This window comes from Tetranychus urticae, chromosome 1, assembly GCF_039701765.1.
Source record: "Tetranychus urticae isolate SD_2017Ah chromosome 1, NJAU_TeUrti_SD_1.0, whole genome shotgun sequence".
Taxonomy (NCBI): Eukaryota; Metazoa; Arthropoda; class Arachnida; order Trombidiformes; family Tetranychidae; genus Tetranychus; species Tetranychus urticae.
In genome coordinates this window covers 1,097,772-1,125,319 of record NC_142958.1, presented here as the reverse complement: position 1 = coordinate 1,125,319, position 27,548 = coordinate 1,097,772, and the positions used below count along the sequence as shown (strand labels likewise).

The 27,548-nt window shown below is 33.9% G+C and overlaps 3 protein-coding genes and 1 long non-coding RNA gene across 6 annotated transcripts; 2 read left to right on the top strand and 2 right to left on the bottom strand.

Moving 5' to 3' along the window:
• Positions 1-52: 52 nt before the first annotated feature.
• On the top strand, positions 53-4,140 carry LOC107368408 (uncharacterized). The gene has a single exon (XM_015936227.3). The coding sequence runs from the start codon at positions 1,290-1,292 to the stop codon at positions 4,080-4,082; it is 2,793 nt and encodes a 930-aa protein (XP_015791713.2). The 5' UTR covers positions 53-1,289; the 3' UTR covers positions 4,083-4,140.
• A 4,185-nt stretch (positions 4,141-8,325) lies between these two features.
• LOC107368318 (E3 ubiquitin-protein ligase UBR2) lies at positions 8,326-15,590 on the bottom strand. 2 transcript variants are annotated; one of them, XM_015936128.3, is made up of 8 exons: positions 15,239-15,590; positions 14,509-14,968; positions 14,177-14,300; positions 10,831-14,089; positions 10,598-10,761; positions 10,089-10,529; positions 9,195-10,014; positions 8,326-9,075 (listed from the first exon to the last, which is right to left on the bottom strand). In XM_015936128.3, the coding sequence occupies exons 2-8, from the start codon at positions 14,907-14,909 to the stop codon at positions 8,876-8,878; spliced, it is 5,409 nt and encodes a 1,802-aa protein (XP_015791614.1). In that variant the 5' UTR covers positions 14,910-14,968; positions 15,239-15,590; the 3' UTR covers positions 8,326-8,875. The 2 variants fall into 2 exon arrangements, with proteins under 2 accessions (XP_015791614.1, XP_089122218.1); XM_089266092.1 differs by lacking the exon at positions 15,239-15,590 and having other exon boundaries at positions 14,509-15,075.
• Positions 15,591-19,407: 3,817 nt separating this feature from the next.
• On the bottom strand, positions 19,408-23,453 carry LOC107368300 (tripartite motif-containing protein 2-like). Its single transcript, XM_015936108.3, has 3 exons — positions 23,253-23,453; positions 22,411-22,950; positions 19,408-21,427 (listed from the first exon to the last, which is right to left on the bottom strand). Exons 2-3 carry the CDS (start codon positions 22,846-22,848, stop codon positions 19,757-19,759), a joined length of 2,109 nt encoding a protein of 702 aa, XP_015791594.2. The 5' UTR covers positions 22,849-22,950; positions 23,253-23,453; the 3' UTR covers positions 19,408-19,756.
• Positions 23,454-23,559: 106 nt separating this feature from the next.
• LOC107368304 (uncharacterized) lies at positions 23,560-26,622 on the top strand. 2 transcript variants are annotated; one of them, XR_016198192.1, is made up of 7 exons: positions 23,560-23,698; positions 23,983-24,503; positions 24,803-24,943; positions 25,041-25,392; positions 25,440-25,579; positions 25,678-25,849; positions 25,983-26,622. It is a non-coding gene; the product is annotated as an uncharacterized LOC107368304 (long non-coding RNA). The 2 variants fall into 2 exon arrangements; XR_016198191.1 differs by lacking the exons at positions 23,560-23,698; positions 23,983-24,503 and adding an exon at positions 24,545-24,710 and having other exon boundaries at positions 25,533-25,579.
• Positions 26,623-27,548: the final 926 nt, after the last annotated feature.

The following is a 27,548-nucleotide window of genomic DNA, read 5'->3' as shown; positions in this document are numbered from 1 at the left end:
CTTCAATTGCTATTCCAAAAATTTCAGCTTCCCAACCAATCGATAATTTTTTTCACTCCTGAATATTTCACTTCTCTTTCCCTTTTCCCTTTCATTTTGCCTTTGCCTTTTCACTCCCTTTTATGACTGATATACATAATATAAACCCTTTTTTTTCTGGTGAACATGATGAAGTCTCTCTTTCTTTCTCTGTCTTTCTCTGTCTTTTGAGAGGCTAAAATTTGTTGGATACAGATAAGTTGTAATGAGTTGTCCCAAAAATTTTGGGTAAATTTTTTTCTTCTCTTCTCTTCTTCTTCTTCTTTTCATTTTCTTCTTCTTTCCTCATCTTGTTGCCTTGATTCAACTCTTGAAGGCCCCTCCTAATTACTCAACGCTGATTGTAAGCAAATCAGCGCCTCACGCAACTCCCAGTGGACCCTTAAACCTGAAATGAAAGAGAAAGATGAAGGTTTGATGATGAGGAAGATGATGATGATGAGAAATGAGAATGAATAAAACAAAATCTTTCCTTTCAATTTTCAAAATTGTAGCATCACATTGCAACATTTTCATTTTCAATTTTACTAATTTCATTTGAAGCAAACTAACAGAAGCAGAATCGTAATTTACTTGCCAATATTTACACATTTATTTCACAATTTCAATCCTTTCTTAATCATTGACAACCATCGTCATCATCATCAATATCAATTTAATATTAAACATTGAATTAATCATTATCTAACCTTTGAGAATCAATTTGTTTTGTCTTTCCTTTCCTTTGCCATCCATTTTAAATAATTTGTATCTTAAACAACAGTTGACAAGTTTACTGTTGTTTACAATTGTTATTGATTCCGTCAATGGATACGTTGACTGTTGACCTCTTTTCATCATCTTTTTCTTCATCTCTTTCATCTTCTCCATCTTCATCATCATCTTTTATCATCAATCTTCTATAGTGTATCAGCATCTGAAATCATCAACAAAAGCAACAACAAGTAAATACAACAACAACTCGCATCAGAAAACCAGAATTTAGTTGAAAATTGTTCACCATTTAATTTCACTTTTTAAACAACCAAAATTGATTCCATCCTTTAACCAAAAATACAATCCAATTGATTGCCCAGTGCCTAGTAATAGTCAAAGTGATTAACAGTGGTTTATCAACAACAATTGTTTAACCAAACAGTTTAAATGAAAAGATGAAAAGTGAAGTGATTAAACCTCAAGATTTTGTTTATCAAGTAAATTAGTTGACACTTTGACAAAGTCTAAACGTTTCATCGACTAACCCAACCAAGATGTCATCCATGGGCGATTCAACATTGGCTTACTGTTATCGTCGCACTGAATCTCAAGTGTCAAAACTGTTGACCAATTTTGGTAAACTATTTACTGACCAAAGTCTCTTTGATTGTTCAATTATTTGTGAAGGTAAAGTTATTAAAGGACACAAATTCATGTTGGCTGCTTCATCAGATTATTTTAAGGCTGCATTCACATCATTCAACAACACTTCATGTTCAAATAGTGCACTCATTATTGGTGAAGTGCCGTACGATGATTTAAGGTTAATCATTGATTACATTTATCAAGGTGAGATAATTATACCTTCAAGTCAATTGTCTTCCCTTCAAAGGTCTTGTCAATGGTTGAAGATCAACTGTTTCCTGACAACAACAACTACACCTTCAACCTCTTCATCTTCACCCATTTCATCAACACCGGCAACTGGACTCATTCCCATTACAAGTAAAAAAGTATTCAAAGTAAAATCATTAGCATCGTCAACATCATCAAATGATAATTTAAATTATAATGCTTCTTCATCTTCTGCTTCCAATAAGATTAAAGTTAAACTAGACTCGTCTGATTCAATGATGATGATGATGATCAATAAAGATATTTTATCCTCGTCAACTTCACCTTCTTCATCTTCATCCCATGAACTTGTAAATGGCCATGCAAATGGAAATTTGATTGGCACATTGAATCGAGTTCCATCGCTTTTGTATTCCAATTTGTTTCGATCAACTCCACAAATGATTAAGATTGTTGATCCAATCATTTTAAACTCGACCAACGAGCAAACCAATGGTTCATCGGTCAACTCAACAACAGCAACTACAACAACAAGCTCAACTTCAACCTCATCCTTGGCTTGTGCAACATCAACTTCACCTTTACTGACTCACAAGACTTCACCGACAGCCGAGACTAGGCGAGGTTTCCCTTTGCCGGGTGAGCCTTTTGTTCAGCTTCGAGAACTCCTTCGACGTGAACCAAACCAATCGGATAATGGACAGACGGACACTGTCAATGGTGAGGTTAATGGTGAGGATAAGATGGAGATGCAGGAGAATGATCATGATGAGGAAAGGAGAAAGGTTAAGGAAGAGTTGATTGTTGAAGAGGAGGAGGAAGATGGTGATGGTGATGATGAGAATGATGATGAGGAAGAGGCTGAAGAAGTAGATATTGAAGAGGAGCAAGAACAGGAGGAAGATGGTGTCATTGAGAATGATGAGGAAGGTAAAGGGCAAACAGTTAAAGGTCAACAAGCTGATAATGCTGGCTATTTGTCTTCAGAAGAATTTGAAATTGACATTCCAAGGTCAAATGAAGAGGGTGAAGACAACATTTATTATCATCATCAACATCATCAACAAAAGATGGACCCATTGGAAGGTGATAATAATGGTTCAAGTTTACAAGTGGAAGAGGAAATGGAAGAAGAAATGGAAAGACAAATTGGTTCGATGGAAGAGGAAAGGGTTGAAGGTGGAGACGAGGAGGAAGAAGAAGAGGAAGAAGAGGTTGATGAAGATGAAGATGAAGATGAGGTAATTGATATGAGGGTTAATGCAGGTCGTCGATTTGATGGACTTCAATCAAGTCAACTAGCCAAGTCAAGTTCAACTCTTAACCATTTAAGCAACACTTTCAAAGGATCCAACCTGAATGCTGCTGCAGCAGCAGCAGTTACAGCCGCAGTAGCAGCAGCCGTGACCGGAGGATCAACCTCTTTGGGATCAAATTTAGTGGATGAATGTCCTTCTGGAGATTCACTTGATCTCGACTGTGGTGATAAACTGAGGGCCACAGCCAACTACTCAATGATCCCATTCACTGCATCAATAGCATCATCATTTACCTCGGCCACGGCTCGAGCCATTGCTGCATCAACCACCCTTGCAGTTGCCTCGGGTTTACTGTCAAAGCAACAGCAACAACAACAGTCTCACAGTCATTTATCATTGAACGGCATCAATGGTTCATCACTTCATCACCTTCATCCCCATCAACATCACCATCAACAACAGCACAATGAAACACTCTTTAAAACTCTCAATAATTCGTCCAATTGTGATTACAAATATGATTCATCTGATGTTACGGTTCCCCTTAAACGAGGTCGCGGTCGACCACCTCGACATTTACGTGAAACAACAGTCAATGGTTCATCATCATCTTCATCAAACCTTAACTCATCCAACCTGGAACCTTTAAGGTCAACTTTTAAGATTCGTAATATTTTGCCTTCGGGAACCTCAAGTGACCTAATACTTCAATCGAACAACTCGAACACCAACAATTCAAATACAACCGGTGCAACAACCAATAATGGTAACCATCTAAATGGCACCAATCACGTCAACGGCAATTCCAATTGTACTCCAAATAACCAGAATACCAATCATCATGTTGGTAATCACATTATTTTATCAACATCATCCAATCTTGGACTAACCCTGAAACGTAAAATACGACTGACCAATCATGGTTTAATTGGTTTAGTTAGCGGTTCATCGCCCAAAGGCCGTAAACCCAAATTAGGAGCTCATTCGGTTGACCATTCGGCCAATGGTAAAAATGTTTGTCCCTATTGTCCACAAGTATACTATTCAAATCAGGCCATGAATGATCACATCAACAATGTTCACACAGGTAATTCCCGTAAATATACCTGTGACCTTTGCTCCAAAGAGTTTAGTTGGAAGATCAGTTTAACCAAACATTTACGCAACTCACATAAACCCGAAAACAACAAGAGTGAACCCGAACTGGATACAAGACAATTAACTTTAATGTAAAATTGTAACATTGATAACATTTAGATTAACTATTAAAAACAAAAGACTTGAAATTTAATTTCATTTTTACGATCATTTTCATTGGAAATGGTAAAAAGCAAACAAAATTTTCAACATTTTTCTTCTTCTTTTTTCCATTCTTTCAATTCATTTTCATTGTTTTGTTCAATATATCGCCATCATTTATTAACTCTTTATGTTATTCAATGATTCATTGAGTTTCATTTTCATGCAATTTAATTATATAATTACATGAATCTTTGAGTGAAATTGAAAGCTAAGATTCTGTATCGATTTTTGCTCTCCTGGTTAATGTGAACTCACAGACTGCTTATTGATTTTAGCTTTTAGCTTTTAATTTAAAGTGAAAATTATTAATAAACGAAAAAAAGTGAATTTTGATTTAAATTAAAATGATCAATCAATTGAGAAATATTTCATTAAAGTTAATTGCTAAGAGTTTTACAACAAAAAAGGAAATCAGCTGAGTTCAGCTGATAACTTAATGATTACACCAACGTTATTTTTAATCAATTCAAATCAATCATAATTATAATTTTAGTTTGATAACATTGAACATTAATTAAGATTGATATAAAGCCCAAAATAATAGCCAAAAGTTGAAAGCAAGTGTTAACCAGAAACTGGTTAAAATGTTTGAATAACAAGTTGACCAGAAAAACAAAGTAAATACAAAAATAATGGAATCCAATTGGGATTTTATTCATTAAATACATTTAAGCTTATTTTTGTGTCTACTCTTTGTTGTCATTAATTGATGCCAAATCTGAGTGATGGAAGAGGCTCAAAGGCATGAAATTATTAACTAATAACTGTGATAACATGATAACATGCCTTGAACATTCAGAAGTTTCACTCCAAAAAGACGGCTTTAGATTCAAGCAAAATGTCAACAACAGTAAAGCGCTTTGAATTTAAATTTCAAATGTTGGTTCAACATTTAGCAAGAAATTTTTCCTTTTTCCTGTTTTCAGCAGAAAAATTTATCGAAATTCATCTTTGGATGAAATTGGAAAAGTTCATGATGATAACACAGGGAATGTTGAAAATGAGTTTTCAATTTTTCGCTTTTTCTAGAAAATTTTACGCTTAAAGTGAATCTGGTTTAAATATTATTTAGAAGCAAATTATTGCCATTTAATTTATTTGTATGCTTTTAATTTAACCATTAATTTAGTCATCATGTAATTACGCCTAAAGAAATTGAATTTTAATTAGTAAATTGAGGTTTCAATTTTTGCGTTCAACTTTTCAGTTTTGTTCAATTGAAACAATGAAACGATGAAACTAAATGATCACAAGAGATGTTCAATAACTGGAGGCTTTTGAGTTATTACTTGTAAAATGAATGAAAAGACAAAAACAAAAGGCACAAATCATTGTTTTTCACAATTTGAATGGTGAAGGGAAGAGGAACCAAAAAAGTTGACAAAAATTTGTAAAGATTAATGTTATTTGAAAAGAAGATGAAAAAATAAATTGTTTACCTGACGGCTATAAAGGGTTTCAAGCCTAGCACAGTGAATGTAAGAAAAGGAAGCGTAAAAAGAGACAATTCCTGTCAACCTTATTCCTATCATAATACAAATGCTAATAGCTGAAAGGTTTTTCAATCACTGGGAGTGAAAAGGGAAAAATGTTTGCGATTTAAACATTTTTTGAGGGAAAGTAAATGGCAAAAAACAATTGATTGTTGACATCATCATAATTAAATGATAACTGAGAGAGAAATTTTAATGAAAATATATTGAAATGAGAAAAAAATATCGATTGAATTTAAAATGAATTCACAGAAACTTGAAATGGAGGAACAGCAAAAAAAAAGAGTTTCGTCTAAAAGCAAAGGCAAAAAATGAAGTCGCTTTATATGAACATTTATATTTATTTATCCTTATATTTACCCTTTTTTTCACTCCCACTTTCTCTCTCTCTCTTCTTGTATTAAGTATTGAGATGAAGATGATAAAATTGGATGAGGAAAGAGGAGAAAGATGAGGAGGAGAAAAAAAAGAAGAGGAAAAGATTGCTCATTCTCATTTGCATTGGAATATAAAACTCATCGATTTTATTCCCTGTCAACTCAATTTAATCCGATATTTTCACTAAAATCATCCAACCCTTTGGATCTTCCTAATAGCCTCATCATCATCTCTCTTCTTAACCATTCAACCCACCAACTCATTTCCACTCCATCATATCAGCACTTGAACCAAAATTTACAAAATTTTCTCACTTTTCTTCCTCATCTTCATCTTGATCATCACAGTCAAGAAAGTCACATATTTTTCATCCATTAACCTATAACCATTCTTGTCAATTTTTTACTCTCAACCAGAAAACTTTCATCTTTTTCATCAACATTTTAAATTTTCTTGCTCAACCTATTTCTTCATGTAAATCGAATAATTTTTTTCTTCTCTTCTCTTCTCTTTCCCATGAAAATAGTTATTCCAGGTTTCGTCATGAAAACCATGAAAGTCTATTCAATTCAATTTCTGTTCAACTTGATTAAATGCTTTTCCCTTTTCTTCTTATCCTTTATTTTACTTCTTTTTGTTGGCCTTTCACATTTCGCCTGTGTGTTCATTCATTAATGTGATTCATCATTAATGATTCAGTTTAAAATTATCTGAACCCAGTTCGTGTCTCTGTGTTAATTTGAAAATATAATCAGTTGCAAGTGAAAGGAAGAAAAAAATTTACTTTAAATTAAACATTTTCATCGGGTTACATTAACAGTTTCAAGTCTCGGTCTTTTTTGCTTCTTGCTTTTGATTGTTGAACAAATTTTTACTCGGAGTTTCATTTAATAATGATAATTGTATAGTTAAGGGTTGTGAGGATGATTATGATGATGATATAATTAGAAATTAATGTTGATAAGTTAACATAATCTTTTAGCACAGAAAATTGTAATTAAGCCAATTAGATGGAGCAAATAGCAGTAGTTGTAATAATCAATAGTTAGGCTTCAATGAACATTAACAAAGTCACATACAGAAAAAGGGTAAAAAAAGATGAGTTAAAAGAATAGATTAAAACTATTAAAATTGGTAAAAATTGTAATAATGATAATGATAATTTATATTATAAAAATTGTCTCATTATTCAAGTTTACAGGATGAAAGTTGCTGAATAACATGAAAGTATGGAAAAGTGTTGGCAGATAAAAAAACTGGCTCAAAATTAAAGTTTAAAAGATGAACAAAAAAGGTTTCCCTAATTTTACCAGAAAAATTGTAATCAATCTTTCAATCGACTCAAGCGCAATTTAACAGTCCAACTAATCGAGATTGAAGGTAAAAAATGTTTAAATATTTTAGCCTCTTTTAAACATTATTTAATTAAATCTCTTATCCAACCATAATTTAACAAATGGCAAATTAAATCGATAATTTTGAGAGCAAAAACAATCATAAAGCCTGACTTTTACCAGATTTTTTTTCAGCTGGACAAGTCAGTTTGACTTTGGTTTGCATTTCAGGTTTGATTTTTTTGGGCTTCAGTTTTAATTTGCTTTTTAATTTAGCTCTAGATTTGGTTACAGATTTTAATTATTTCATTTTTAGTCTTCTTTTGTCATTTATTGTTATTAGATTAGGCTTGAAATGTGAAGGTTTATTTGTTCAGTAACACTGGAATTTTATTTGTCTTCAGCTTTTTTTCTGGTTTAGTATTTTAACTTTTTGGGTAATCATTTGAATTGGGATCAATTTATTGATGTGTGTTGAATCAGTGAGTCGCAAGTTTTAATTTTGCTAATTTTTAACAATGATAATGACGATTGATCATAATTTGTTCAGTTGACTGTTTATAATTGACTGAGTTGAATGGTTCGACTTTTTTTAACCAGTTTGACGATTAATAAATTTCAAAGCTGATGGATGAAAAGAGTTGAATTAATCATGATCATGCTTAAATTATGCAAATTCAAATGCAAATTTTTCCTTTTCTTTCATCCATTTTGCTTTGACTTTTTTTTATCTCTACTCTGTGCCAGCATTAAATTTCATTTCAATTTCAACCTAACCGTTAGTTCAATAGATATTTAAGTTTGTTGATTAAACATTTCAAGCATATTTAAGTTGAAAATAAAATCAATTGTTCAATGATTTTTATGTGATTTAATTAATCAATTTTGACTTGTATTAATAAGATTAACACTGTTTGAATATTAAGTTATTTCATTATTTCATTCAATTTGAGCAGATTTAAGCTAAAATTAACAAAAGTATTGCCTTCATTTAATGGTTTGTTTGTGTTCATTGTGTGACCGATTTTATTAATCAGTTGGAAACTAGAAATGTTTTAATCAGTTTTAGGTTTGTTTTCAATATTATTTTGTTTTTCTGTATAAATATTGAGTATTAGAATAAAATTGGGTGCATTTATTTGTGGAGTTAATAGGGATTGGCTGAAAGATAATTTAAATTTCAACTTCTACTGTAATGATGATGAGATATAAAATTTTGACGTTGCCTCGCCCTTTTATTGGATGAAAAGAATGATTTCGCCTTGTTTTTTTTCTGATTTCATTCGACAAAGAATGATTATCATTCATGGTTCATTCAACATTTAATTCCATGGAAATCACATCAGAATAAGCTTTTACAGACTCAAATTCTGTAGTAATAAAAAAAATAGGAGAGAAGAAAAAGAAGAGGGTCTGTGAGATAGACTGATGTACGCTGGATGTTGGATATTTCTTCTTCATAAAGTTGAAAATTAAAGTCTGTCATCATCGATATTTTGATCATTTGTGGACTTTTAACTCAGAGCAGAATCCAATTGATGGTTGCCATGTTACTATGCAATTCCAGGGAATGAGCTATTTCTTCTGGAATACCATGTCTTAACCATAATCTGTGTAGCTGCTTGTAGGAAGATTCGCACAGAGATAGAGGATTGCCCCTGAATAAACCTTGATCTGTTTCTCCATATGCATCTATGTAAGGGGCAGACATGTAAGTACCTGAAAAATGAACAAATTCAAAAATTTAGTAAAGAAAATTTGGCAAAATGAAAAATCAAAGATATTTATATCGAGTAAATTTCATTGAAAATAGAAAGTATAAGTACAAGATGGTTTACCTTTAGCTCGTCCGGCAAGAAGGAGTATCTTACAATCACGGATACGAAGAAATATTCCGATACCTGCACCACAATCAAGAGCATGAAAGGTACAAGCTCCAACCATTTGCCCGTCAACTTCAGTTTGACAGCAGTAGCTTTGAGAGCAGAGTATAGTGCCACAAACAAGGCACATTGTAGGCGTACGAGCTTCATCACTTTCCGAGTTGGGACAGATAAATTGGGAGACACTGTTTATTAATTCACTGTAGTCTTTGGGTAAACTTGACAATTGATTAACAGAATGAGGCTGCTTAATGAGCTTAAGCGGGAGATTTGCTGGCAAAAGTAGATTCTCAGGTTTTTCACTGAGTAAAATTCGAATTCTTGGATGTTGAGACCAAATACGGGAAAGTTGACGTAAAGACTGGCAACCAAATGATAATGAAAATTTAGGCGACATGCCCAGGTATTCACAAAGTAACGTATATTCAACATCCGAACTGGGCAATGATTGGCTGCCACCTTCTTTTAATCTAGCTGGAGGAACAACTCCGGTTAAAAAGTGAAAAAAGACTGCGGTGCATCTTAAAAATGGAAGCAATTGGGCTCTCAGCATTTTGATTATCCGTTCTGTACGACCCTTATTATATTCCTTGATCTTTTCACCTTTTTCAAGATCTACTCCAGCAGCTACCAATATGCTGGTATAAAATTCATGAACAAACTTAAGTTCTGTCTCACTTTCAGAATCTTTGGGATCATCAATTTCCATTGGGTCACTAAAACTATCACTACTACTACTACATTCTTCAAGGAAATCTTTGTCTGTGAGAATAATCTAAAAAAGAAAAGAAAAGACAATTTTATAATTGTAGAATAAACTAAAAATAAGCGAAAATAAGCAATACTTACTTGTACACAGTGGAAGACAGTCATAAGGTTGATGAAATGCTGGTCTGATACACTTCCATTAGGTATAGAAGGGGTTGTATAAACTTCTTCTTCGGGTAAATGAAGAGACGGGCTGGTTAATATTAGGGTTAACAATAGGCCAAAAGCATCAACGTCTAAACAACTGGGATTGAGGATATAATCTTCATAAACAAGAAGATATCTTAAAAGACGAGCACAATGTATTCCTATACAACCCGAATCATCTTCTACGGTAATTACTCCCACATATCTGACTAGAGCTTGAAGACAATTATATCTTCTAGAGGATAAATCACCGAAAATAGATTTCTTCTCGTCACGTAGAACTCGTTCAATTGAGTGAATTGTAAAGGCCGCTGCCCAATAAGCATGGTTTGGTATCATGTCTTCTTGAATAAAATCGGAACGATGACGAAATATCTAAAGAGAAGATGAAAAGGAGAATATGAATTAATATTGAAAAATACAAAACAAATTAATTAATTTACATTATTAATTGATTGGTTTAAAAGTCTCATCATTGATTTGATATCGTCAGAAAGTTTTTTCGAGATTTCTATAAAAGCAGTGGTTAAAGATGCAGCGTAAGCCCCTTCACTAGGACGAGTACTGAGTTCAGCTAGTGTAGAAATACGACAACCATCTGGTTGACCTGAAATATAAATTACAATTAGTCAAAGATAAAAAATAAAGATTAAATTAATGAAAAATAATAACAAACCAGAGCCAATTTTGTTGAGTGATATTTTCTCAATTAGACCTAGTAAACTAGTAATCCAATCGGAAAGGTTGATATCTCGGACATAGGGTTCCGAATCAGTTTCACGGTAGATAGAAGGTGGTATCAAAGGTATCACAGCATTACTGAGGCATTCACAAAGAGGACAAAGAAATTCACTTTTATCAACATCGAAGCTGACATGCCGACCATAACGCAAAGGTCTTCTTCTTTCTTTACTAAGCACTGCATCGAAAAATTTTTGCCAGCAATCGCTGTGCATTACATGACCACAAGTTGAAACATGACAGCCAAAGTAGAGATCAGCGGGCATAAACGGCAGAAAGTTTTCCTCGTTGACATCACGTTCACGATTCTTTGATAAAACAGTGGATCCTTGAACAAAAGCAGCCAAAACCATGCAGCGGCCAGAGACTTCGATAGCTTGTTCCTCTCGACACAGGATACAGATATGACTTTCTTCTGGAATCTCTTTTCCTCGTTGGTTCATTCCAACTGCACAGGGTTGTCTAGGTAGTTCTCTAGATTCATCTTCAGCGTTTGACAAATCCATAAGAGATCCACCAGATGTGGAACATGAATCTTTATCTTTAAAATATTCAGCATGACCTTTGATAAAATTTTTTTGCATATCTTTCATTTGTGCCATGATTCTGGCTCTTCTTTGAGCGGCAATCTTTGCTTTAGATGACTCTTTAGATCGAGGCTTTTCATCTTCCATCTCCGAAACAGCTGACATCATGGTTGAAGTTTGAGGTAGTTCTGTTCCTCGTAATTTGGCAACATCAGAAAATTTTTTAAGAGTCCACAAAAGTAGATCTCGGTGTGAATCAATTCGAGAAACTTCTAAACAAGCTTGCAATCCCGTTAAAATGCCTTTGGAAACGGCAAGTTCAGTAAATCTGATTTGACCTTCCATGTCATTTTGAGGTGCTTGTTCCAATGATTTGCTCTCTTCATGTAAAGCTACACCGATTAAGTGTAAAGTTTTCTCGAATTGAGTCTCTGAGAATGAAAGTGAGTATGATGATGTAGCCCGAACCAAAACTGAATTAATAACATGAAGAAATATATCACTTTGAAGAATCTTCAAAATTGGAGTATAGAATGGGGCGAAATCCGGAGGAACTGGTGGAGGACAGCAAATAAGCTTTTCACGATTGGTACGTCTACGCTTAAGCTGAACCTCTTCAGCGGTACTTTGTTCTTGACGTGAGTAATGATAAAAGAAGGGATTGAAATACGAATAACATTCTTCTTTAAGTTCATATTTGCCCCCAGCTTGGTTTGGTGAGGGTCGCTTGAAACTGGCAACATCCAATATTAACTTCTCAATTTCAACCTCATCATAAAGTTCACGGGGTAAGCATTTTAAAAGATCACTGTGGGTCATCGGCTCCATGCACAACCAATGTATTATTTCTCGTCTCATGCGTTCTTGAAAAGTAACTTTACCGATACCTGGGGTGTATCGTTCACTAACAATGATTAATAATAAATTGAGAAACTCTTCCACCATAGTAACAGTTTGCCTCATAAAATCTTCTTCAGGTTTACGACTTTTGGTTTCAAATGAGTCTTGGGCCCAGAAAATCAGACCAAACTTATGGAGAACCAGAACTAAAAATTCATTTGGATCCATTGAAGCAGCAGCAAATTGTAACATCATGATATCACGATCGTACATTTCATCTCTTAAACGAGTATTGTGATAAAAATAAACTTGATTCACCAAAGAGAAACCGTTTCTTCGCCACATACCAGCCCTAAATTGAGCTATTAAAACTAAAGTGCGAAGAGGTAGTTCCATGAGAACTCGAGCAGCAGGTCTAATCAAATCTTTAGGATTTAAATCTGTCATTGTAACATGAAGCAATAAACCTGCGACTAGTCGGGATAATGGTATATGTATTGTAACAGGATTAGTTGAAACATCATATTGAATACATTTAACACGATATGAGCATAAAGACCATTCATCATATTGAATGAAACTCATGCGGTCACTTAAGTCTTGAACAGAAATACGGAGAGATTTGACCAGCACACTTAGATCAGAACCACACCATTCAATGATCAATGATAAAATGGGAGCAAGTTTGAGTTGAAGATTGATACCTGTTTCCCATTCAGCCTCAAATTCAACATGAGCTCCTATTTGTCGTACAACACTGTCCATTCCTTGCATCCAGCCCAAAAGCTCAATGAGTCGACGAAATCCATGTAGAAAACTTTTTCTTAACTCATCGGTCCATACTTTAGGTTTAATGTAAAGAAGATATTTAAGATCTGAGAGTATAAACTGAACTCGCTTGAAGGAGTTGATTGTTGCATGATTTCGTTCAAAAGCAAGTTTACCCTCGGTATTACGGTGTTTAACACATTCATGTAAAAACGTTGAAATTAGGATATTAAATGCGTCATCCTCGGCAATAAGACTGTGAGCTAAAGTTGGCACCGTGAAAATTTGAACAGCCAGGCTTGCTATTGATACACCATGTTCATGATCATCGTTGATAAAGTCTTTCATAAGAGAAGAATAGATTCGTGTAAATGTTTTTGCAAATTGTTTTTTTGTTTCGGAATTCATTAAAAGGCCAATTATGAAAAGTTGGTGCCATTGGTTTCTTGCAGTTTTCCAAAGACGAACATCAGTCTTCATAATTGCTTCCAGCAGAGAGCCTGCAAACGGATCTGGCTCTTCTTCTGGATACATTTGCATCATAATTGAGCCAAATATTGATCTAAACCCTTCGCAATATGACAAAATATTTTGAAGCCAGGAAAGTAGCCTCATGGCAAATGTTTGATGAGCAATGACACTTGTTAACATAACATCACATTTCAGAGATTTACTACCACTTCTACCAGTGTGTTTTTCAATCAATTGCTTAACATGGCAACATGATTGGAAATTAGAACATCTGACAATTGTTCTTCCCTCATGATCAATAGTCGTAGCAAAATCAATGGCTTCTTTTGTAGAACATTCAATTGCACGATTCAATGTTTGGATAACTTGATCATATGTATGAATTTCATCGTTAAAAAGCATCGTAGCATAATCTTCTGATCCAGGCTCTGATTGAGCTGATTTTACTTGTAAGCTTTCAGGTAAGACTGTTGAATTTTCCCATTCTAAAATTTCAAAACAATAATGTACCACAGTTTTCATGATGATTTCAGCTCTTCGAACAAGATCAGGATTTAACCTGTTTTTTGGGTCTTCCTCTTCACCAGCCTATGTTTATAGAAAAGCAATGTTAGTGATATTAATCCAGTTTTTTCAATCAAATTGCAATCGAAATTCTGACATCCTTGAAATTACCTTTTGACTTCCCTTAAGATGCTCATCACAGAAGACATGTGCTCTCCAAGCTTCGGAATCCCCGCAGTCACAGTAGCCTCCACCTGAGCTCATACACATTTTGTATTTATGATTACGATGAGCGCTGTTGAAGATAAATAGAAATAAAGGGATAAGTCTAAATTTTTTTCTCTTTGATACTGATATCAATATTAATATATAAGAGTTGACAGTAACGTATTTGTCCTTCACCATTCTATTTATATAGTCAAGTTTAAGAAATCATTAGGAAAAGCCAATGGGTGATATAGAAAAAGAATGATGAAGGTTCACAAACCAATGCTGTTACTTACCTTCGTTTAAAACAGTCCACGCAAAGGACACAGGAAGCATCAAGCCCACAGTCCCGACAAGAGTAGACTGGTTCCCCATTTTTGAACATTTTACCACAAAGCATCGGATCGGCATCAGTTTTTTTGAGGTTTTCACATACTTCTTTGGGATTATCACTTAAAGTCAAGAATTGTTCCAAGGGTAAAAGAAGAGTCGATTTTGCTTTCTCTTCATCAAATTGAATATTTAAACAGTTACAATCTCGAGATGGACTATAGATTTTAGGAACTGTGCGAGCCCAGTAAGAACGAATATCGGTAGCAGTCAATATTCCTTGCTGAAGTTTAATCATCCACTCAATAACAATAGGTTGTAAGGTTTGATCCGTTATTATTTGCTCTTCCATCTTGGACCCTTCCATTTTCTTCTATATCAAGATGTGAATAGATGGATGATGGATTTTTCTTTCAGTTTGTTAAACTAATTCAGGAAGAAACCAAATAGAAAATCACATTTAAAAATATATAAAGTTACAAAGAGGTTTGCTAAAAAAAGATGGAGTAAACTGAGATCTCAAATCATAAATGGTGATGATGTAAACTGCTTGTTTAGCTTGTAGTGATGATGATGATAGGGAGGATGAGCAATTGAAAATAAGATATTAGGTGATTTAAAGAGTAACATTGACAACAAAGTTCCCTTGATGGACAAGAGGTATGATTTAAATGATAATCACCCAAATATACTTACTTGACGCTGTCTTAGTAAGGTTTTTCAATAAAAGATTAACTAGATTAATAATCCAAAAATCCATTTACACGCATGTCCAAAAATCTCCTTTATATCAATTCAATGGTTTGTTTTAACAATTCAACAATACAGCTACGAAAATTGAGTTTGTGCTTATTTTTCAAACACAGTAAAGTGCCAGATGATGTCACTCCCGTGAAATAGCTTATGTACAAAGCAATGGCTATTCAATGAGCAAAACAAGCGTAATTAATAAAAAGACAGTCACATCTCTGAGACTGCATTACTCGCAAAATAGCTTATTTGCACTATTTGTAGGGCAGCGAATCCATAATTTTCAATTTTCCTTAATACACTGCTCCTCAAGAGACCACATGATTTTAATCTTAATTTCTGATTTTTAAGTAATCCTTTCAGTTCTTTCTGATTGGATTAGTCTAAAAACAAAATTTTCCAACTTTTTTCTCTGTGTTAAAAAACGTTTTTTTGTGAAAACAGTGTCCCAACGTGTTGCTGAACGATACTCGACACTTATTTGAGCATCTTTCACACAGCATCACTCACACAAATCTACGAGTACAAACCTATTTAGTGGTAAGCTTTGTATGAGACGTGCATTTGATGGGTTGATGTTAATTTAGAACTGAAAGTCGTAATCTGAAGATAAAACTAAACATAAAACTAAACGAGCTTAAACATTTGATAAAATCGACAAGCGAAAGGTGTTTAAATGACTCAAATTTTATTATGATTATAAGGGAACGAAATTATGAAAAAATGACAAATTGACATGTAACTGAATTGCTTTATGAAAATCATCTTTTTCAATATTTAAATTAAACATTTCCTTTTTCTTGGAGGCTCTGGCTCTGACTCTGACTCCGACTCTGTCTCTGGTTCTGATTCTGGTTGTTCATCATTCACATCCAATCGCGTGATTTCCAAAACTGGTTCTTCCGTGGCTGCGGCCGGATTGGTGGCATAGTCAGGATTAAAGCACAAATGTAAACAAAAGATTTAGATTTAACCTTCTTGGTTTTCCTGGCTAAAACTCTATATTGATGTTTGTGCTGTGCACCAATAAGATCACTGATTTCAATAGACAGCCCGATGCTCTTTAACTCGTTCTTGCATTCTTCAAACTTTTCCATGGGGATGGTGCACATTTCATTTAAAACAAGAGACTGAAATTGATCAAAAGTGAATTCCGATATATTTGCAGGAAGGAAAACATAATTTATGTCTCCTGCATATCGCTCGAATGTTTTGAATTTCAAAGTATATAAATTTATCATTTTCTTTCTTTTGACTTGAAAAGTCTTATTGTTTGGACCAACAAAGATGAGTTTCTTTCTGGAATCTCCGTGTGAAAATTTTATATTATAATAATTGAAGCTTTTCACCAGATCTTCTTTTTCATACAACTTAAACTCCTGACATGGAGTATCTTTGGACACATAAGAAGTGTAAACTGCAAACAGAAATAAAATACGAAATTAATGGAAAAGAATAAAAAACAACATTATAATCAAACCTGTTACTCACATGGTTGGACCCTATCATCTATCAGTCGATCAGACTCATGTCTTGGCCAAAGGATTATTGCTCGCCATAATTTGTAAAGTTGCTTGACAATAACCATTGGTCTATTGTCGGTAACCCAAGAAGAATGATAAAATTTTGCAAATTTTACACAAATGCTTTCAAGTTGGTTAGTAAATGCGTTTAAATCTTGCGGTTCAACATCCATTTCATTGGCACGGAGCATGCCTTTAAAGACCACAAAAACTGAAGGATAAACGGTGTCGGGGATTAAAACCTTTTTGACCTCAGGATATGAGGTGAGTAGTGGGGTGAACAATGTCGCGACAGAGGAAAATAGATCTTTATCCATCTCAAACCATCCTCCTAATTGAATGGGCGACGATAACATTGGAACTCGATTGGTGTCTAAAACGCACTAACATAATGAGTAATAATACTTGTTGGACAATATTTTTAAACGGTTAGAACTTTGAAACCACATCTTCAACGCATTGGAAACGCATCGCATTATCCTCAACAGCTCTAACAGTGTGTTCTCTGTTAGGATCAAGTTTTTTACATCGATAAGACAACATATCACTTAGATGACGATTGAGACAGTAATGGTCTTGTTTCCGCAGTTATTCCAATGCACTTTGTCTAAGATTTTTTTACTAAATTTAACTGCTTAAGAGACTGATGAGCTAGTATTTTCAGATAGGGCATCATACAAATCACTGACGGAATACTACTCTCAGGTAGAGGCATGAATGTTCCTCCCATAACGATGAATTCCACTTTATCAATATCATGATCCAGTTGTGTCAGTTGGTTCATGCTATGGCGCATTTGCACAAACGGAATGTAGTGAGCTCTGAATGCTCTTGATGGCTGTCACTATTTCCACTTTTTAAGAAAATGTGAAATTAAGTAATAAAGCTCCAACTAAGTTTCAGACAGATTTGATTTTATATTTAAGATCATATAAGAGTAAAGCAGTTGATCATTGTTTTGAACTATTATAGAAATATGTCAAAGCCAAAGTGTTTATCATTGGATAACCCCTGGTAGGTTTGTTCCATGCCACAAAAGAGTAACCCTCTTTGAATGTTAATCATAAAACTTTGCTTCTATCATAATTAACACTTTATTTCATGACGGCATACTGGCGCTGATTTGCAATATTTGTTCACATGAAATCAAGAGAAATTTTATCAAATCATGCAACTTGTGAGAACGTTCAACTAATTGGCTAATGATTGGTCAATTTTCCAGTATCGGCTCACTTGGAGCGAAATCTGAAGCATGGCTTCGAGGCGAATTCCTACAGAGTCTAGGAACTACACCCAAATGATTTACTGCATTTACCAAACCTCTTTTAAAGTTAGTATTTTCGGTGTTGAGGATGTCCGAATTAGTTTAGAAGGTTGCAAAGCAGGAGAATCATTGCCTTCAATCGATTCAAATCATCAGAAAAAATTGTATTTTCAGAGTTGACTTTATATTAGCTGCATCGTGGCTGTACCTGAGAAGGAAATGTCACCAAATTACTTTATATGAAATTCGCAATATATGAAGTGAGGTCGAAACTCACTCGAACGCTTTTGCCGCAAAATTTACAGTATCCTATGTACCTAATTTTAACTCTTATCGAAAAATTGAACGAGAGTACGCTTGCCAATTGAGTGTGATTAGGATAATGAGCTTTGTTGAAGGACAAAGGAGAGTGTGTATTGCTTTTTGTCTCATTTTTTGTAGCAAAAATGCGCAGTATATGACAAAGCAGATCCGAAAGAAACATTGGTTTTGAAAATTTTAAACCGATAATCGCAGAGAAAAATGAACAAGTTTTTCTGATGTTAATAGGGGAATCTATTCTATAATAAAGTGAGATCTTAACTAGTGAAATAAAATACGTCTAAATTTCAAAGCTACTCTTCAAACACAAGCATAAAAAACTTATCAAGTTCAACTTGATCCAATTAAAATTTACAACATAAAAAAACACTCCACCTTTCTAGTGTCGCCATCTTTGGTATTTTTTGTTTTGGAGACACTTTATGAAAATAAAGCTCGACCGTTGAGCTATTTTCTGATACTAATAGATGGCGACTATGATATGAACGGATTTGGTACGTGAAGAGCAGCTACTATAGATGGGCGATTCTCGATTAATCAAGTAATCGATATTTTTAGCGATTAGCGCAATGGAATCGATTATATCGATTCTTAATTAAGGTAGGAAAATGTTGTATCTTGAAGCGTTCAAGCAACTTTTCCAAGTTTGAGGCTTCTTCTTACCATCAATAAAGTACAAATTAGTCTTTTGCACAGCACTAAAATCACTGGACGAGTCAAGTATTTTAATTCTGAGTTGCTTAAGTTATGCCGATTTCCCTTTTATTTTTTTTCTGCAAACATGGAATCGCAAAATTCGTGCGTTTTTAGCTCATGTGAAGCTTATCGATTCTCGCAAGAACTAATCGATGCTCATTTTCTGAAAAAGAATCGATCCGTATCGATGTAATCGAGGTAATCGCCCATCTCTAGCAGCTACCATTGGTAGCCTACCACTGCCAGTGAACTTAATCAGTCGATTCGAAGTTCCTTAATTGTTTTTTGAGAAATGAAAATTGTTTGTATAATTTTGATATTCAATATTTTTTATTTATAATTAAGTTAATCAATTCATTAAATTTTAATGCGTATATGTTGATATTTTAATTTGTTGTTTCAGATGTTTATGGGAATTCGCGAAAGATTCCTAATTTGATGTTGAAAATGATGACAATGAAAAAATGCAAAAAAGAGGCGATAAGTAATACGTCGTTTGGATGATGATGGATGTGCGAATGGTAATGGTAATGAGAGTTAAGAAACAGATTAATACCGGTGGCATTGATGACAGGATTAAGCAATTGTGCTAGTTGAATGAAGTCTGTTGTGTTTCTTTATCTGTCAATCTTGCTCGATTCATGAGCCATCATAAACATATCAATGGTATCGATATTTTTTTATGCAATCATTACCGAGATCGACTACAATCACATGATAATCATTAGTTGTTGCTAATCCACTGGCTCTTTTTAGTTTAGCATCCATGCTGTCAATTGTTAACTTTAAATGACCAGAATAATAATCATACACTTGCACATAAACTTTGCCTCGTTCCGATTTGGTTGCTAAAAGGTGACCCTTTTTATCATAACACAGTCCACCATAAGAATCACCTTTACCACAAGAATCGGAGACAATCTCACGTAATAAAGTTGATCCATCTTTTGAGTAAATTTTAATCCTTGACTCGGCAACAATAATCTCATCGTCAGGTCCCAAGGTAATAGCTCCAATAACACCGAAACCTTTACCGTTTCCACTTCCAATGTTAGACATTCCACCAGCTTTGCTGGTTCCATTTGCACTGTTTACCAATCTTCGATTGACTTTACCACACGGATGAAAAATGAAAACTGCTTGGGCACCATTGTCAGCGACAATAATTTCACGCTGACTATTGACACATAAATGGGTTGGCTCACGAAGATCACGATGACTAAAGTACCGTAAAACTTTACCAGTATCAGTGAGTTCACTTATTGTACGGGTAGACCAATTACTGACTAGAATTGTACCCGATTCGGGAACCAGGGCCATACCGGTAACCGAACGATCCAGGCCATCAATGTGGGAAACACAGGTAAAGGGTGAATTATTACAATCATTTTGGGACAGTATTTTGACTCGACAGTTTCCTGTATCTAAAACATAAATTTGATCATTTGTCTCACTAATGGCAATTGCCACTGGTTGAAGGAAAGCGTGCTGCTCATTGCCTCTGGATCCATAGATACAGATTGGATTTATTTGAAGAGTTGCCTCAAATTCAAGAGGATAAGTTTTGATTGGACGGCCAAAAATTGATACAAAAAGGCAATGTTTTCCTCCTTTAGGTGCTATAAACTGAGCTTCATAAGTACCATCATTTTTGTCCACAATTTTAACTGGAACATTTGATTCATCGGTAAGACAACGAAGCTCTGCTGTAACCGGATCTCCTCCAAACCTTTGCCTTGAACCAGCATAATCGTAGGTAATTATATTGGCAGAAGTACGAAGCTTGGCAACACATTTACCTATGTTGGCTTCACAGAGAGGCGGGAATGTTTTACTTGATCGAACGGTACCAAAAGAGTTGACTGCAGTTTGGATTGAATTTACAGCTGAATTGTGAAGATGTTCATAACGAATGAAACAATTCTCTCTTGGTTCCAGTAAACCATTGATGGAGTCAATTTTGTCATTAAGCTCTTCAATTTTTTTAGTTATATTTCGCAGGTCCACTTGATGCGAATAATCATCACATTCAGCTTCAATTTTAGCCTTTTCTCCTTCAATCAATCTCAATTGATTTTCTAAGATGTTAACTTTGTCTTGTTTCATTTTTTTCGCAATTGAAAGAACATCTTGACGTCTCCTTTCAACCAAATTAATAATCTCTTGAAATGTACGGTTTATATCCTCAAATGCTTGTTCAGCATTTTCATCAAGCTTGTGGATCTCAGTTGTTACGTTTTCATGGGCTTCATTATATTTGGCAATGCATTGGCGTGCTTTGTACATCAATATTTCGGACATACGTTTAATTGCAAATGCAAAGGGTATTACCTGCAATATCAAGAGGGGAAAAAGATAAAAAGATGAAAAGGTAAAGAACAAGAATGAGTAAGATCAACAGATTGAAAATTGAGTGAGAGAAGGAGAAAGATTAGTGAGAAAAGATGATGAGCAAACAAAATTGAGAAAACAAAGAGAATGAATAAGTTGAGGTTTAAGCAGAAGAAGCAGAAATTTTTGTGTGTGAGAGATAAAAATAATAAAGAGGAAATAACTGCAAGGTAGTGAGGTAAAAAGGAAGAAAGGAAGAGAAAGAGAAGGAGCAACAAGATCAAAGAACCCTTTCACGATTGAACTAGAATTATTCCAACATTACTTCATCTGGATTCTCACACTGCAAAAATGTCTACATAACTTCATCTTCCCTCATCACGCGGACCTTTTCTTTCATTACTTTTCACGCTTCATAATCAAAGAGTCCAGATTTTCAAAGAATTTTTACCGACTGATAGACATTTTTGAGAAAAGAGTAGGAATCATATCACGGATATTGACTTTTTCAGAGCTTTTTTCACTTCGTCATCAAATGTGACTCTGAATTAGTCTTCATTTCTACCCAATAATTCTCAAGCAAAATTTACTTTGTGACATCTAATAGTATGGGATTATAAAATCTTAGATGAATTTTAATCTGGAAATCATGTTGAAGGTTATGGATTAATTTATGGATGGAGGAATTAATGGATAAAGAAGAAGCGAATAATTGCCATTTTGAAAACGAATTTGATAAGAAATTCTAGAACTAGCCAAGTGCTTTCCTTTAAATTCAGATGTAATAAAATTAAGACTACATTGTATCTATTTTAGTTATCTCAACAGTTTGTAAAATAAGATTCGGTTAATTTTCTTAATCTCGTATCCTCTTTCTTGGCGGGCTTGAAGAAAAAGTAATTCTGTAAGAGAGAAGCTCTTTGAAAATAAGATAATGAAGGATATGGTAGCGGTCAAATTGTTTCAGAATCTTGTTAACTTACAGTATGTTTACAGTTGATTGTTGAATGAGATCCATTATTACAAAGTAGACAGAAAACAATGTCACAAGTTTCACAAAAGAGAAGCTCTTGGGTCACATGGCTGGAACACTTTGGTATAACCTCTCTCCTTTGACGATTAACCAGATCGAGTAACTGGTTAACCAGAAATGAGGGAGGAAAATTTATAACACCTTCTCTGGGCAGATGGATTAGTTCACGACAGATTGGACACCTAAATGAGCCAATCTCTGGTACTCCGGGTTGACTACAGATAGATTCCAAGCACATTTTACACAAAGTATGGCTACATGTTAACAGTTTAGGTGTGTGTTGATCACCATCATAAGTATTTAAACAGGTACCACAGGTGAGGAAACCTTCAGTAAAATCTTCATAATCAATCGAAACCGTTTCAACAAGGGTTGATGTGGTGATCATCCTCTTTATCTCCTCCACAGGAGCAATTTATGTTGTTTTGGTCGCGTTCGCTTTTCAAGTAAAGTTATTTTTCATCACTTTCTTCCTATTACCCAATATATTCTAAAATAACGATAAGAGAAGGAGAGAGGAAAAAGGTAGTAAAAACAAACTCAACAGAGTACAACCAAAGAGGGTGATATATTTATACATATGAATATTCCAAAGCAAGAAGAAAAGTTGAAGAGAGAGAGAGAGGGAGAGCAAAGTTAGTTAGAAAAGGAGCAAAAAAATGGAGTATTAAACTTCAAAGAGTAGAGTAAAGTTATTAGAGTTATCCTACTCTTTGGTAAACTTTCTCTATCTCCAATGTAAGTGAGAATTAAGTAAAAAACCAGAAAAAAAGAGATAGGAAAATACATTACCTTGATAGCTTTTCCCTCTCCAATAATCACAAAAGTCACACAATTTGGTGTAATCCGTAAATGGACAGTTAATTTATCTTGTTACTTGAATTTTTAGGATCAAAACATGAATACAACATCCAAAATATAAAAGAGAGAAAGAGAGAGTCTAAACGTTACTCTTTGATCAAAACACCAGGAAAGCTCGCTCACTCCATACAAGTGGCGCCCCAACAAAACAAACCTGAGTTTGACTCAAACATGTTCCTGAAAAACGATTATCGATAATGACGCAATTTTCACAAAAATAATCGGTAATAATCGACCATTTTGATATTATCGCACATCTCTAACCTCGTTTATTAATCTACCTTTTTTATTTTATCTGATTACTGAAATTATCCTGCAAGAGTATTACAACATATTCTTTAAAATATTGAGTGGAATGGATAAAATCAAGCAACAAGGTATGTAAAAATATGATTTTCTTCGCTTCCAACCAGAACCAACTTGAATAGCTTGAACTACACAGTCTTTGTTCATGGTTATATTACATTATATCATATTCATTGGTTAACAACTTATACAATCTTTTCCTCCAGCCACAGAGCAATGTTGTCCTATGCGTTTGCGACAAAATTAGACTTTATAAAACGCTAATTAATTTAAAATCAATGATATCAACTGAAGATTCAATAACATTTCAACATTGATTCTTGTTTTGAATAAAAGTTTTTTTCATCTTTTCAAGGTTTAAATGAGCGTCTTATGATATGGCACCTCGATTTCCAAGAGTGACTTGTGACTGTGGGATGGACAAAAGATATTATCTTAATGGTTACAGAAAAGTGTGTTAAAAGGCTAATATGACGCGTTTCAAGTACGTTTGCTGAATTTGAATGGTCAAACAAAACAAATTGGTGCAAAAGCTGAGTGACTTTTGATGGCGATATCAAGCTAGAGTTTATTGAAACGCACATATCAGTGTGAAACCTTTTACAGATTGGGCCTGATACAATTGATCAAGTCGGAGTACCAAAGCAGAGAAACCTGCTAAATGATAATGGTAATGGAGAAACAACATTTTCAATTTCTTTGTCTTTTTTGTGTTTTTTTGGCAAAATAGATTAGGTTCTATCAACTTCTTTATGTTCAACTCTCTTTTTCTCATCATCTTTTCTGTCTTCCCTCATCATCTCTTTCTTTTTATCTCACACACTTTCTTTCATAGATTTATGATCTTCTCCCGCCTTGCCTGATAAAAAAATTTAAGTAGGTTCCTCTTTTTATTACCTTCTTCCTAACCTTGCCGTTTATCAAAGAGTATAACTTTATACTCTTTGCCGTTTATCCCACCATGCTTAACCTTTCTTTGTTTTATCCGATTCTCGTTCCGTTTAATATTTTTTCCTTTCCTCATTTCAATGCTTTTTTGTGATTTACCTTTATTTTAAGATTATTAATGAAATAATTATTTAAGTAATTGAGTAAACGTATAGCAAATAGAGTCTGACTTTGAGCAAGAATTATGTTCCATTCTTCTAATAAAATATTTTTCTCCATTCAAACAGGTCAATAGTCTACCTTGATGGCAATATGTATTATCTTGGATGTCTTATACCATACAGCTTTATCACCAGCAATAATGATTATAAATTGATCAGCATACTAATTCCATTCATGCATTATCTTCAAACAATATTCTATTCCTGGTAAATACTTTTTTCAAAATTTAACCTCTTCTCATCTTTTGATTGTCATTATTTATATTTTTTGTTACTATTGTTTTATTTCCTTCTTTCTCTTCAGTCTATTCAATTGATAATCTGGTCTGTTACTATCATATGTCCATCAATGAACCATTCAAGGTCTTTTATCATCAACATCATGATCCTCCTTCTCCTCACCATCATTTCCAGCCTGTTTTCAAGAGAGTCATTCCTATTATTATTGCAATCTAGCTGATTATGTATGAGCCTGTAACCATAATCTTCTAATGATGAAAAGACCGTTTAATTACTGCTAAACTTCTTTTACTTCATCATCAACTTATCTTGTTTCTCTTTCTTTCTCCAAACATCTTACCTTCCCAAGAAGAAAGAACAGAAAGAGAAAAAGATGATGAGGATGAAAAGGAGGAAACAAGAAAAAACATTGTGAGGTAAATATAGTCATGTTTTGTGTACAGTGGTAACCAGTAAAAATTAGTTTTGGGTATTATTTAATTTTAAGCCATCAAAGACCAAGCAGCAAAAATATGAGCGTATGTTGAATATAATTGAGCGGTTTTAACTTTCACAGAGTAACTCAATATCTTGGATACACCTTGACACTTTAGCGCAATCATGGTAAGACCATTACCATTCATTCCCCGACTGAAAACCTTTTTTTTCCTCTGGTTAACATTTCTAACGATTTCCTTTCTTTTCTCCTTTTTTTTCTTTAGTCATTCCAATGAAATGTCAACTGGAAAAATTAAAGAAGGGAAATAAATACAAAATAGTTGCGTTCAACAAGAATCAAGGAGTACAACGAAGCAATAGGAAGATGAAATAATAACTTTACAAACAAACCTCTCAGTAGGCGCATTTGTTTTTCACGGATAATTTGCATTCAGGGTGGGTCTACATTTTATACTTCTCGCCATCCTCATCATCCTTATCATCAGTCATCCCATCATCTTTATTTCTCTCACCTAGTTTCTATTTTGAAGAAAATTGAAAAAGCTTTTCCTTCTCTCTCTCTTTACAGCCTTTGGTCCACCTTTGGATTGCAACCCAATCTTTTTTGGTCTTCAAAAGTTATTTAAACAAGTTTAACGCTGTTAATAATCAAACTGATCAACTTTACAAATATTATAATCACACCAAAGTCAATTAATTACACCAAAGGCAAATGGAAGAGGCAGCAACGGTGCAATGGCGTTTCTTTCAAGCCCATTCTGGAAATATTGATGAACAAGTAAACCAATTGAAAGAGACTTACCATTAATATTTGCTGTCTTCATACTAACTGAATCTGTGTAGTCAATAATTCAATCGATTTGATGATTCAATACTTTCTCAAGCCATTTATATTCAAAGTTCAGCCTTTTAGAAGATGAAAACAAAAATCGATTGTCTGCAGAAACAGAAATCATCGTTAATCATTTAAATATGCATGTATGGTCATGTTTGGTTAAAATGCACTCGGATGCGGTTACAAAATTAAGATCAATCATGTTGATTAACGCTGACAATTTAAAATTTATCCTACAAAAGTCATTAATCTAATAATTATACGAAACAACCTGAAGACAAAATGAAGGACAATTTGCATTAAACATTATAATGGGGAATCATTTGATTAATTATATCATGATTACTCTTGTCGCATCTTTCAATTTGAATAATTTTACCTTTACATTTCCAAATTATTACCGATCTTTGATTAGGTTAAATTGTTTTTGGTTAGACTGTTGATCAATAATGACGATGATCGACATATAATCTAATTTGACTAACATCAATCATTTAATGGGAAGTGTTAAACAACAGGAGCAACAACAAAAAGCCAAAGTATTAAATAAAATAAAGGATCAAATATGGGTTAGTGTATCAGGCCAGGGAAGGGCTTTGTCTGTAAAATACAGATTGATCAACTAATTGAGATAATTGTGATAACCATATAGCATCATGAACAAGAAAAGGCCAAAATATTAACTCTTCAATGTTCAAGTTGAGCTGCTAATTATGAGCAAAACACAAATCTTATTTAGCATGGAAAGTAAAGGCTTAACAGTGAAGAACGAAATTAGCTAAAGGCCTTTTTAATGATGATGATTATGATGTTGATGGTGATGTTGATAGTGATTTGGATGCGTTACAATAAATTTATTTATAAATATTTTTGTAACAAACATTTTATAAAACTGTTAATATTGAAAAATCACTTAACCCAATCACCTGATCATTCCTGTTAATCTATCTCACCATTTATCCTGGGTTATCCTAAGTTTAAATTGTGGAGTCCAATGAAGCTAATCACTTGAAGCCATTTTTCTTAATTTTTATTTCAAATAATGTTAATTAAGGGAAGCAACAAATCAATTCACTTTTCTTACCTGTATTAGTATCTTATTCAAGTTGACTACCAATAATAAACATTAAACGTTAACATGCCAATCTACTATCAGCATATTAATTGTTTACTTTCTTAATACCAATAATATAATCATCAAACTAAATTGCTATTTACTGTTAATAGCTGAAAAAAGTGAATATATTTGGTTTACGTATTTTATTAGAATGAAACAAATTGAACTCAAATTTCAATTTT

Bases quoted from the DNA above. Each gene is read 5' to 3' on its own strand.
- LOC107368318 (XM_015936128.3), bottom strand. From the start codon at position 14,909: ATGGAAGGGTCCAAGATGGAAGAGCAAATAATAACGGATCAAACCTTA. The intron at 10,762-10,830 runs GTTTGTTATTAT...TTTATATTTCAG, and splicing joins ACTCAACAAAATTGGCTCTG to GTCAACCAGATGGTTGTCGT. The intron at 10,015-10,088 runs GTAAGTATTGCT...TTTCTTTTTTAG, and splicing joins CTGTCTTCCACTGTGTACAA to ATTATTCTCACAGACAAAGA.
- LOC107368300 (XM_015936108.3), bottom strand. From the start codon at position 22,848: ATGATCACCACATCAACCCTTGTTGAAACGGTTTCGATTGATTATGAA. The intron at 21,428-22,410 runs GTAAGTTAACAA...TTGATATTGCAG, and splicing joins CAATCAACTGTAAACATACT to GTAATACCCTTTGCATTTGC.
- LOC107368408 (XM_015936227.3), top strand. From the start codon at position 1,290: ATGTCATCCATGGGCGATTCAACATTGGCTTACTGTTATCGTCGCACT.